General features: G+C 48.2%; 1 protein-coding gene across 1 annotated transcript in view; it reads left to right on the forward strand.

Moving 5' to 3' along the window:
• The window catches only part of CLPB (ClpB family mitochondrial disaggregase), a 148,823-nt gene that overhangs the window by 109,183 nt on the left and 27,606 nt on the right, over positions 1–12,034 (forward strand). The window contains exon 7 of the mRNA XM_082626742.1: positions 11,340–11,454. Coding sequence (XP_082482868.1) covers positions 11,340–11,454 — 115 coding nt within the window. The remainder of the gene's footprint in view (positions 1–11,339; positions 11,455–12,034) is intronic.

A 12,034-nucleotide genomic window follows, 5' to 3' on the forward strand; every position in this document is an offset into this window, starting at 1 on the left:
CTCATGCTACACATGAAGGTCAGCAGAGGGGGTTGTGCTCATCCTAGGTCCTCAGGGACCTGACTGGCAGAGCAGCCACCCTCTGAAATACTGCTGCTTGCTTACAGAGAGGAGAGAGTGCTCTGAAGGGCCTTGCATCTGCAGCTAACTGCTCAGCCTGGAAGTAGGACCCTTTACTTCCACTCACAACTCACTGGACAGTACTAATCCCATGTTCCTGTCCTATAGTTGGGTCAGCTTCCCCCATGCCGTAAGGAAATCCCTGAGCACTGTTTCAGGTCACCTCGGGGACTGCATCCCCATCATTATCTCCCTTTTTAGGCCAAACCACTATCCCCTGAGAGCAAATGCTGCACTTGGCCAAAAGTACCCATATTTGTCAGGTGGTGTGACATAGGGCAGGCCCTGGTCTAATCATGTAAATCAGGAGAACAGGCCGCTTAGTGCCAGAGGGGGTGGAAGGGTTAGGACTGCATAGGGACCCTTAACAAAATTTGGCTGCCCAAGGGGGCTTCCCTGGTGGCGCAGTGGTTGAGAGTCCGCCTGCCGATGCAGGGGACACGGGTTCGTGCCCCGATCCTGGAAGATCCCACATGCCGCGGAGCGGCTGGGCCCGCGAGCCATGGCCGCGGAGCCTGTGTGTCCGGAGCCTGTGCTCCGCAACGGGAGAGGCCACAGCAGTGAGAGGCCCGCGTACAGCAAAAAAAAAAAAAAAAAAATTTGGCTGCCCAAGAAATGGCCTGATGTCAGCCACATCAGTACAAAGCTGGTGTCCCGAGTGAATAAGTGGCAGTTGCGATCTCTGTGCCAGTCAGATCCTTCTGGACCACAGAGGGCAATTGCAGATGCTACCTTCTGAGTAGACTGAGCTCTTAGAATCTGTGCAGAGGGGGGCAGTAAGGAGGCAAGCAGAACTGTGCCATGAGAAGAGGCCGAAGGCAATGGGGCGTCTGGCCCGGAAAGGAGAGACTGCACGTAGACACAGGGACGACTGTGAGGGGGGTGGGAGGAGAGGAAATTAATTCAGTATTAGGACTAGAACAGAGCCAGGCTTAACGGATGGCTGCTGCAGGAGGAGCTCCCTCACAGAGCTGTGACCCAGGGCAGGGGCTGCCTTTAGAGGCTAGAAGACCACTCAGAGCCAGCCCAGGGGTTCTGTCACCTCTCAGCTGGAAGACTTTCTCTGTCGTCACCTCCCTGCGCTTGATCCCTTTACCCAGTCTAGATTTCCTCCTTCCAAAATGTTCACCTGTCTGCTGAGCACTTCCACTTGATTGCTCTACAGTCCCCTCAGAGTCTACCCACGTGAACCACCCTCACCTCTCCCTGGATGTCAGCAGCGTTGTCTTTCTCTTAGTTGCTCAGCATCTCCATGGTCACCCATTCTTTCTGCTCTGCTTTTTTCCTCCAAGCTGCAAAAAACTGCCTTTTCGAAACTGTGCGGAAGAGTTTCGTGGAAGAGTTTCAGGGCAAGAACACTGCTTTAGACTGGGTTCTGTCTCCCTCTGCCAGTAGGTAAGCAGCAGCTGCTCCTCTCTGAGTTCAGGACCCATGTCAGTAACATAATGATTCAGGCCTGGAGGGTGCTGAGGCGCCAACCTGAGACCTCATCTCCTGGCTCTTTGTCTAGACACAGGTTACCACCACTCTGATCTTATCTTCCTCCCCTGCTTTCCATCCGGCATCCCCCTGCCACCCAGCTCAGCCTCTTCCACCTTCACCTACCTCTATAGTCAGATATGGGCTCTTTATAGAAAATTTGTAATTATAAAAGTCATCTTTCCCATTATGGAAAATTTGGAGAGTAAAATGAAGAGAATTAAGTAAGTCAGCACATATTTATGAATGACATCTGTGTGCCAGGCTCTCGGCTAGATGGGAAGAAGACAGCTGGGTGAAACCCTCAAGGAGGTCCCAATCTGGTGAGGAGACAGGCAAGTAAAGCATGACACCAGAGTCATCAGTCCCAGGGAAGCCCAGGGACAGGGACTGTGGAAAGCCAAGGTGGCTTCTAATCCTGCCTGGGAGATCACGGAAGGCTTCCTGGAAGGGATGTCAACTGAGCTAAATCTCAGTTAAAAACATTTTAGCCTGATAGCCTGACTACCTGTACATAACTGCTATTAATGTTCTTAATTATTTATAATAACAGTAGGTACCATTTATCAAGTGCATCTAGGCACTCTGCCAGGTGTTCTAATATATATTTTTTCTAATTCTGTAACAAAGCCATGAAGTAGCTCTTATTCCCCACATTTTACAAATGAGAAATCTGAAGCCAAAATAAATCAGGTGACTTTAGAAAATCAAGCTATTATTAGTAACTATTGGGATAGGAATCAGAGATTTCTTCTTATGATACTACATTTGACTTTTCTGGACCATATCTATATATATTTATATAAGTGGTCTTTTTTTTTTTAACCTGGTTAGTAGCCAACTGTATAAACCCCAGGGGTCTCAAACTGGCAGCCATGTTTTATTTTGCCAACTCAGCTTTTTTTTTTTTTTTTTTAATGTGAATATAATGCCTTAGAGGTTGGAGCGTGGACTCTCCAGCCACAGGCACCTATTTCCTATTGTATTATGTGCTTGCCTGTCAGACATTTGTATTTCCTACTTGGTCCTGAAGGTGTTATGAGTTATGATCCTAATTCCATATTTGGAATCTGCCTTTTTTCACTTATTATTTCTTGATGATTTTCTCATTTTAGAATTATCCATAAGCCTAATTTTTAATTTTCTTCTGCCTTTTAAAATGTGTCACTCACTTATCTAAGAATCTCTGTCACCTTATGTGGCCTAAATAATTTTCTCCTCATGGCTGGTTTGCTCAGTTCTCTCAGCATTCTCTGTGTGCGGAAGCCCCCTTGGGCCCCCTGAGAAGATCCAGAGGTGGATGAAGCCCAGCTCCTGTCTCCTGAGCTGGCTGTTGGGAGAGGAAGATGGGGAGAGGCAGGCACTCTTAGCTCTGATATGCACAGACTGACTTGTGCCTTAGGAGGGGTCCACACAGAGTTTGTGGGGGCCCCAGGAAAGCATGGATCACCTCCAGGCAGAATGAGCAGGGCAGGCTTCGTAAAGAAGATAACTGTGATCTCACTTTGAAGGATTTCACTAGCTGGAGAGTTTAATACTTAAAGCTTAGACCATTTTCACATCTTAACTAAGAGACGAAGGAGAGGTAGAAATATATCTCTGTGCACACGATGGCAGATAAAACAAAAATATAGGGAGCTATTCCATGATGGATGTTCAGCTGAGGGGGACGTGTTTGTGCCAGCCCGCATCTCCACTCCCAGATCCTCACTCCACCGAGACTCACGAGGAATTTATTGCTCATTTTAATCACATCCAGAGAATGAATTGGCAGGAATATTAGGCAGATTGGCCTATCATATATATTTTATTTGCATATCCCAGTGACAGAATCACAAGCACATTTCCTATCTCTGTATTTTTTCATTTGCTTCAGGGGTAGCTGGGGATGCAGTGCTCCCCTGAGCCCCTCATTCTGGGCTGCAGGCCTGGGTGCTCCCATCAGATCTGAAGGAAGCTATCAGGAGAGAACAGGTGAGGTATACAGGAGGGTAAGAGGGTTATGTTCCTCCTGGCTTAGAGTGAAGAGCTATCCCTTCCCTGCCTTGCCCAACCTGCTCCCTGCTTCACATCTCATTTCGAGAGCCACTGTGCCGCATGCCTGGCTCTGTGCTTGGCCCAGATGGCCCAGACAGCACCGTCTGATCTTCGTTACAGGCTCTCCATGGGCCAAACACAGCACTCCATGCTTTACGGGGACAGCTTTTGCTTTCTTTCTTTTTCTTTTTACTTCTTTTTTTCTTTTTTTTTGGCTGTGTTGGGTCTTTGTTGCTTCGCGCAGGCTTTCTCTAGTTGCGGTGAGCAGGGGCTACTCTTCGTTGCGGTGCGCAGGCTTCTCATTGCGGTGGCTTCTCGTTGCAGAGCACAGGCTCTAGGTGCACGGGCTTCAGTAGTTGTGGCACGTGGGCTCAGTAGTTGTGGCTCATGGGCTCTAGAGCGCAGGCGCACGTTGTGGCACACAGGGCTTAGTTGCTCTGCTGCATGTGGGATCTTCCCGGACCAGGGCTCGAACCCGTGTCGCCTGCATTGGCAGGTGGATTCTTAACAACTGCGCCACCAGGGAAGTCCCTTCTTTTAACTTCTCAAAAACTTTTTGTTGAAACATATTTGTATAAAGTACACATAAGTATATAGCTCACTGTATTTTTACAAGCTGAATATACCTGATCAAGAAATAGACTAGGACCTCCCTGGTGGCGCAGTGGTTGAGAGTCCGCCTGCCGATGCAGGGGATACGGGTTCGTGCCCCGGTCTGGGAGGATCCCATATGCCGCGGAGCGGCTGGGCCCGTGAGCCATGGCCGCTGAGCCTGCGCGTCCGGAGCCTGCGCTCCGCAACGGGAGAGGCCACAACAGTGAGAGGCCCGTGTACCGCAAAAAAAAAAAAAGAAAAGAAAAGAAATAGACTATTACAAGCACTCATTTGCATCATACTCCCTTCCAGTCACTACCCATCCCTAAGGGTAAGCATTGTCCTGATTTGTTTCACTTTTACTTTTACATAATTTCAAAGATAGTACAGCAAATTCCCATAAACCTTCACCCATAATACCAATTGTTAACATTTTATTGCACTTGCTTTATTACTTATGTATATATAAATAATATAGAGAGAGATATATGTATAATTTTTTCTGAACCATTTGAGGGTTAAGTTATATATTCGATAGCCCTTTACCCCTAAATACTTGTGTGAATTTCCTAAAAAATAGAGGGCATTTTCTTATATAATCTCAGTACAATCCTTAAAATCAGACCATTAATATTGATATTAACTAATCTATAGATGTTATTCAGATTTCACCAGTTGTCCCAATAATTCTCTTTACAAGAAAAGAAAATTCTGGATCTGAAGCTGGATTCAGTTTTCATATCTCTTTGGTCTCCTTTATTTTTTAATTTTTTAAAATTAATTAATTAAATTTTTCTTTTTTTGGCTGTGTTGGGTCTTCGTTGCCGCACGTGGCTTTCTCTAGTTGCCGAGAGTGGGGGCTACTCTTCGTTGCGGTTCGCGGGCTTCTCATTGCGGTGGCTTCTCTTGTTGTGGAGCATGGGCTCTAGGCACGCTAGCTACAGTAGTTGTGGCACACAGATTCAGTAGTTTTGCGGCTCGCGGGCTCTAGAGCACAGGCTCAGTAGTTGTGGCACACGGGCTTCGTTGCTCCACGGCATGTGGGATCTTCCCGGACCAGGGCTCAAACCCGTGTCCCCTGCATTGGCAGGCGGATTCTTAACAACTGCGCCACCAGGGAAGCCCTGCTCTTTAATCTGGAACAGTTCCTCAGTCTGTCTTTCATGACTTTGACATTCTAACAAGTACAAGCTGGTTATTTTGTAGACTGTCCTTGATTTGGGTTTGTCTAATGTTTCCTTATGATTCAACTAAGATTATGCACTTCTGCAAGAACACCCTCTGGTGTTTATTTTCAATAAATTCGTTAGGTAGCCCCATGCTAAAAGTAGGAATATGAAATTTATGTTTTAAGTCTCATCTTCTTAAATAGGCTCTGAACTTCCTGAAGGCAAGAACAGGTCTTTTCTTATCTCCAGGGTGGACAGTGCAGGCACTGGAGTTAGACTACAGGGGTTAGTGTTCTGCCTTTATTACTTGCTACCAGTGGGACCCTGCTTTAATTACTTCATCTCTGGACAGTGAGGGAGGAGATCCTCTGAACTCCACAGGGCTGTGAGAATTAGAACAGTTGGTCCCAAATCAAGCAAGACTCATCAGTCCATGTTCAAACTAGTGAGTGGAAGTTTGAGGAGTAACAGGATGTTTTCACAGTCACTGAGTCCCACCCCACAAGGTACTTATTAATTACAAAGGGAAAAATGATGGAGAAACTTGGCACAGACCACCTTAACCAAGTGATCAAAATTAACATCCCCAGCCACAGGTATAGGAACATTACGCGCCTCCTGATGTGATGGACTGAGGAGAACATAACCCATTTTCTCACCTTAGCCACTCCTTGCGCCTCTTAACCTTCTCTCACCACTCTTGTCTCTGGATCAACCCAGCTATTTGCAAAGGAATGACATGATCTGATTTACATGTTAAAAATATGGCTCTGGCAGCAAAAGGAGGATCGACTGGAGGAGAGGAGAATGGAATCTGGGATGCTGACATAGTGGTCCTCAAGTCTGATGGGACTGATGCCTGCTCTGTACCCAGCTTTCCTCTACAAGGATGTGGACTCTGAGCTAGTTCAAGAGACTTTGAAGTCCCTTAGGTGCCCCTCTTGTCCCCCAGTCTCCTCTCCTGTCTGCTCTGTATTTCCCAGGCTCCTTTGTTGGACCCCCTGGGCTCCTCTTGTCATCACCCCCCTTCTCAGGACTCTTTCCATCATCCCACACCCCCGCCAGTCTCATCTGTTGCCCCATGGTCCCCTTTGTTGGCCTCTGCACCCATTCCCTCTGTCCCCCACAGCTTCAGGGCAAGGTAGAAGCCCTGACTATGATGTAAGTTGGGGTTGGATCAGGGAGTCAGGAGGATGGGGCATATCTGAGTGTGTGAGCAGCCAGTGGGCTCTGCCCTGACCTCCCACAAGAGGCAAACTGCAGCTTGGCCTCTCTTCTCTTCCCTCCTCTGTGCTTATCCTGTTCTTGTCCAGGGTCTCATTCTGCCTACCACCCCTACCCTAGCTCCTCTCTCAGTGAATGTACTACCAGGTTTATTATCAGACCTGTTCCTGAGGAATGCCCAACAGTAGGTGTGCTGCCATATCCCTTCTCCCTGTAACCCTCCTCCGCAGAGCCACTCTGCCCAGCCGCCCACTTCCTAGCGAGAGCCCAGCTAGGCTTCGCCTCGGCCTCCCAGGCCTTTCCTGTAAATGCACTCAGAGCCAGGAGGGGTGCCATATTAAATCAAGAATGATGGAAACCAGTGGCCATGATTATCCAGCCGAGATGCAGCATAGGGAGCTGGTTGCTGCTAGCTCCAGGTGAGGGCTTCTGAAGCTAATTGCATGTGGCTTTTATTAAGAAGATGATCACTCCCCCGCTCTTGCTCTCCTGGGTAGCTTCTTGGGCCTCTCAGCCCAGTGCCCCCTACTTTTGCAGCCTGGGTCATCTAACCTGTCTTCTCCTCCAGTGGAATCCTGTCAAAACAGGGCCTTGACCTCAGTCCCTGTAGCCTTCCTCCCCATTTCCTCAGAAAGCTGGGAACAGCAGTAGCCCACATTCATAGACCCTTACCAAGTGCCATCTCCCATCCTTCTCTCTCCTCTCCCCCAAATAGAATATATACAGACCAAGTGTTTTCCTTTCCTAGGTTCTTCCACTGGTTAGTTTTCCGCAAGACTGAACTCATACCTCATGCCTTAAAAAGTCATTCATTCATTCAACATATTTTTTAATATAAACTCTGTGCTAATAAGCATTAGGAAAAGAGCATGAAGCAGTAACCTTCTACCTGGTTTAATCCCATTGTCCTGTACATTTTTATCAAAAAGTCTGATCCAGTTTCAGAAGTTTCTCTGAGGGCTTCAGGCTGGGAGGGAATATGCTAGAATCAGAATGTGCTCAGATTTAAGCCATAGGTTGAATCTTTCCCAGTACCATCTAGAAAGCTCCTGAGAAACCAGCCAGATCACAGTGCAACCTTTCCCCCATGCTCACCCCCATAAAAGCCAAGAACCCTTTCCCATTGCCCAAGAAAATAACAGGAATACTAAGATAACCTAAAATCATGACAGTGAAGTCGAGTTGTAGGAGGTAGAAATATTTCCCTGAAAAAGACTTAAGGAGGCCATGGTGGCAGTACCCAAACCAACAAAGTGGCAGGAAATGTCATGTTAGGCTTTGCCTGTAGCAAAGGAAAAAAGATATGTTTTGTGAGGCCCCACAAACTAATGGATGGAAAGTACCTATATTTGGCGTTCTCTACCATGTAAGGAAAATTGACAGGCAGAGCTGAGCCACCCCAGACAGTAGAGGCATCCTGAGAACTCAGTTGGTGTTGAGACTGTACCCTGCAGACCCAGGGTTCCTAGGGGGAGAAGCCTCAGGAGCCACGCTGGGGCAAGTGGGGGCATCCAAGTGGACTTGGCCTCTGGCTTCTGCTTAAGCCAGAGCAACTGTTCCCCTTATCTGTGGGCTCCATGCAGATTAAATTAGTTAAAAGGGTTCCAGCACCAAAACAAAAACAAATATACAAAAAAGGCACTGGGTTAGATAATCATTTATCAAAATGCAGCAAAGGAGAAGTTACATTTATCAGAGGCCTGCCACGGGCCAGATACTATGCTGGCCACTTGAGTCTCTCACATAGCGACTTCTACATAGACATTTGTTGTATGCCAGAGACCTGCCAATTGTTTCGTATGCATCACCTCACTTAATCCTCACCAGCTTCCCACAAGGATCCTGCAAGGTAGGTGTGAGTACCATCACTGTGTTAGAGATGCGGAAACTGAAATTCAGGGAGGTGAATTAACTTCCCCAAGGTCAGCTAACTAGTAAGTGGATTAGGCGAGGTCTAAATTCACATCTTTCTGGAGCAAAGCTGCTTCTTTCTGCCACACTGTGTGCCCCACTGTGAGCCAGAAGAGGAGTCAAACTCCAGATGGGGACTACTATAAGAATTCAGTGAGACACTACATATAAAGTGCTGAGTACAGTGCCTGGCACACAGCAGCTCTTCCACAAACGGTAGTTACCTCATTCGGTTGGCAACATGTATTGACTCCTTCTGTGAGTAGGGCCCTATGCTAGGTGCTGGAGCTATAGCAATGAATAAAACATGGGCTTTGTCACTACGGACCTCATGTGTGGAGTAAGGAGACATAAACAGTCAGTTAAATAAGTGCTCTGGAGGTCCCGGGGCCAGGGCAACAGGCTCCTTAGACAATTTGGTATTTAAACTGAGATCACTTAGAGGTAGGTGGGAATAGAGAAGACTGTTGTGCTGAGGGAGCAGTGTGAGCAAAAGGCCCAGAGGCAGGAATACCCATCCCTGAGGGGAAGTGATGAAACAGACCTAACAAACCCTCGGAGGCCAGCTTCCTTCTGCAGCCAAACTGACTATGAGCTGGCCAGGCAGCTGGCCAGTGCTATACCAGCAGGTATGTGTGCATCTCACCATCAGAGCCTTCCACCCCAGTGGACTCAAGTGCTGAGAGGGGCTGGGTGGACAGGGGGGAGGAGGCAGATATATGGCTGGAGTCGGCAGAGCCAGGTGATGTATGTGGCGCCTGAGGGAGCTGCACGATGATGCGCTGGATTCCAACCAGCAAGTGTTGCTCCGCTGGGATCGGCGCCGAATTATTGCTCCGTATGAAACCCCAGAACTGATGGGAGCTTTCAGTTACAGACTTATAGCAACAGCCTAAATTGGATTGTTTGCTATTTATTTTTTTTAACTTCTGTCAAGGTCACTACCTTAACAGGAAAACACTGCCCAAGCAGCAGGTATTTTTCATCCACTCTCTCTGCAAGAGCAATCTGCAGCCACAGCTTTTGTGACAGGGCCATACTTTGGCAGCTCGCTTTCTAGAAAGCTGTCAGTATTACAGGGGCCCTAGGGGAAAGAAGCCTCCTGAAGACCCAGGTCTTTCCATCCCACTTCAAGACCTGCTTCCTTCCCCCACCCTCCATCCCCTGGCCTCCATAAATGCTTTATCATCAGACCCACACACTCACCCCTCCTTGCCCAGTCTCCAGATAGTCCCACAGCTCCCACCTAGCCCAGTATTCCAGCTCCTTCAAGCCTCCTGTCTCCCAGGATTGTTCCATGCTTTATGTATCCTTCCCTTCTCTGTGCGCCTACACCACCCAGTCTGGCTGTTAATTTCTCTTTATATCTGTCATCAACTTCATTTTTGAAAATATTCACCAGATGCCTCCACTGTACCAGGACCCGTGCCGGGAATAGCAGTGAGTAAAAGGCAGTGCCTACCCTCAGGGGGCTCATAATTGACCTGGAAGACAGAATCACACACATACAACAAACTGGTTTTCAAGTAATTTTTTTTTAGTGCTAGGTACAAGGCTAGAAATAGGCACACATGCTTTGGAACCATGAGAGAAATGGCTAATTCTGCCTGAGTAGTGTTTGTATACAGACCCTGCCTCACCTCCCCTGCCCAACTTTGAGCTCCCTGAGAGCAAGGCCTGGCTCTCCTCTTCTCCCTCGCAGCAGGACCAAGCTCGGGCCTCCTCCGTCTGCCTTTTCTGAAATGGACCAAGCTGGAGGCCAGACACATGCGAGGCACTCAGCATCATCTAAACCTCCCAGGGGGCACGGTATAATCCTCCTCCTCCTTCCCCCTGCCCCACCTTTCCATCATTGCATGCACAGGGCCAGGCACACAGCAATTGCTGAATAGTTGTGTTTAATAGAAATGCAGTATCATTGAAGTAGAGGGTGTTTGTAGCTCTGGTTTAAAAACCAAAATGGTTTTCAAGAGAATAGGTGGAGGACTTCCCTGGTGGTGCAGTGGTTAAGAATCCGCCTGCCAATGCAGGGGTCACGGGTTCGAGCCCTGGTCTGGGAAGATCCGACATGTCGTGGAACAACTAAGCCGGTGCGCCACCACTACTGAGCCTGCGCTCTAGAGCCCATGGACCACAACTACTGAAGCCCGCACGCCTAGAGCCCATGCTCCGCAACAAGAGAAGCCACCTCAATGAGAAGCCCACACACCACAACGAAGAGTAGCCCCCGCTCACCACAACTAAAAGAAAGCTCACGCGCAGCAACAAGGACCCAATACAGCCAAAAATAAATAAATAAATAAATAAATAAATTTATAAAGAAAAAGGGGATAAGTGGAAAAGGAAAGGAACCTATATTTGTAAGCACTTGGTGCACATCAGCCATGATGCTAGGCACATTCTCTATACATTATCATATTTAATCCCCAATTTACAGAGGAGAAAACTGGGGCAAAGTAACTTGCTCCAGGTAATGAGCACATCTTGTAAGTGATAGGGCTGAGATTCGAACCAAATCTTCTGTCAGACGCCAGAGTCAAGGGTTAATTTCCTAGCAGTACTTACTAGCAGGGTGAGGCAGGACCCCTGAGCAGTGGCCACCCGAGGTAGGGAGATGAGGTGAGGCCTGGGTCGAGGGGCAGGGGGAGGACTGGGCCAGCCTCCAGTGGTCATGAGCCAGAGCCGTGCATCAGGACCCCCAGAGGAAAAAACCTGTGTTTTTACCCCCCTGGGTTGGGGGATAGAATGAAACTAGGATCCTCCTGGGCCCAGCACTCCTGAGCCACCTTCCCTCTCTCCCCACAGTACCAGGAGAAGCAGCGGAAACGTGAGGCCGAGGAACGGCGCCGCTTTCCCCTGGAGCAGCGGCTGAAGGAGCACATCATTGGCCAGGAGAGTGCCATCGCCACAGTAGGTGCTGGTGAGTATGCGAGATGCTGGCCCGCACCAAAAAGGGCAAGGAAGCTCGCGGTCTGCCCCAATGAGCTGTAGTCCTGCTGTCTCCATGCTGGGGAGAAGTGGCTAATGATATTAGAACGTAACATTTGTTGAGTACTTCCTATGTTCCAGGCAGTGTTCTAAGCTCTTTGCATATGTTGTGTCATTTAGTCTTTACAGCAACCCTATGAGGTTGGTGCCATTAAATTCCTCTTTTACAGATGAGGAAGCTGAGAGCACTTCAGTGATGTGCTCAAGGCTGCTTTCGTATGCTTTGAATTTAACTCTGACCTTCATCTGGCCTACTGCCCCCACCCCACCCCCATTTTTCAGGTGGGGAAACTGAGACTCAGAGAGAAACAGGAGTTTGTCCATCACTAGTAATGTAGCAGCTGAGCCAGAACTAGAACTTTTATCTTCTGTCTCCCAGCACAGGACTCTGTCACACTTCAGTATAATTTGTCAGCAGCTGGCTCAATTTTGGGGAAAATATTCTGAACAAGTCTTGAGTGCCTTCTTCTCCACCTCAGAAGTTCTTTCTGTCCGATACTTTGACCCCTGGG

This window comes from Mesoplodon mirus (assembly GCF_964341445.2).
Source record: "Mesoplodon mirus genome assembly, chromosome: 7".
Lineage (NCBI taxonomy): Eukaryota > Metazoa > Chordata > Mammalia > Artiodactyla > Ziphiidae > Mesoplodon > Mesoplodon mirus.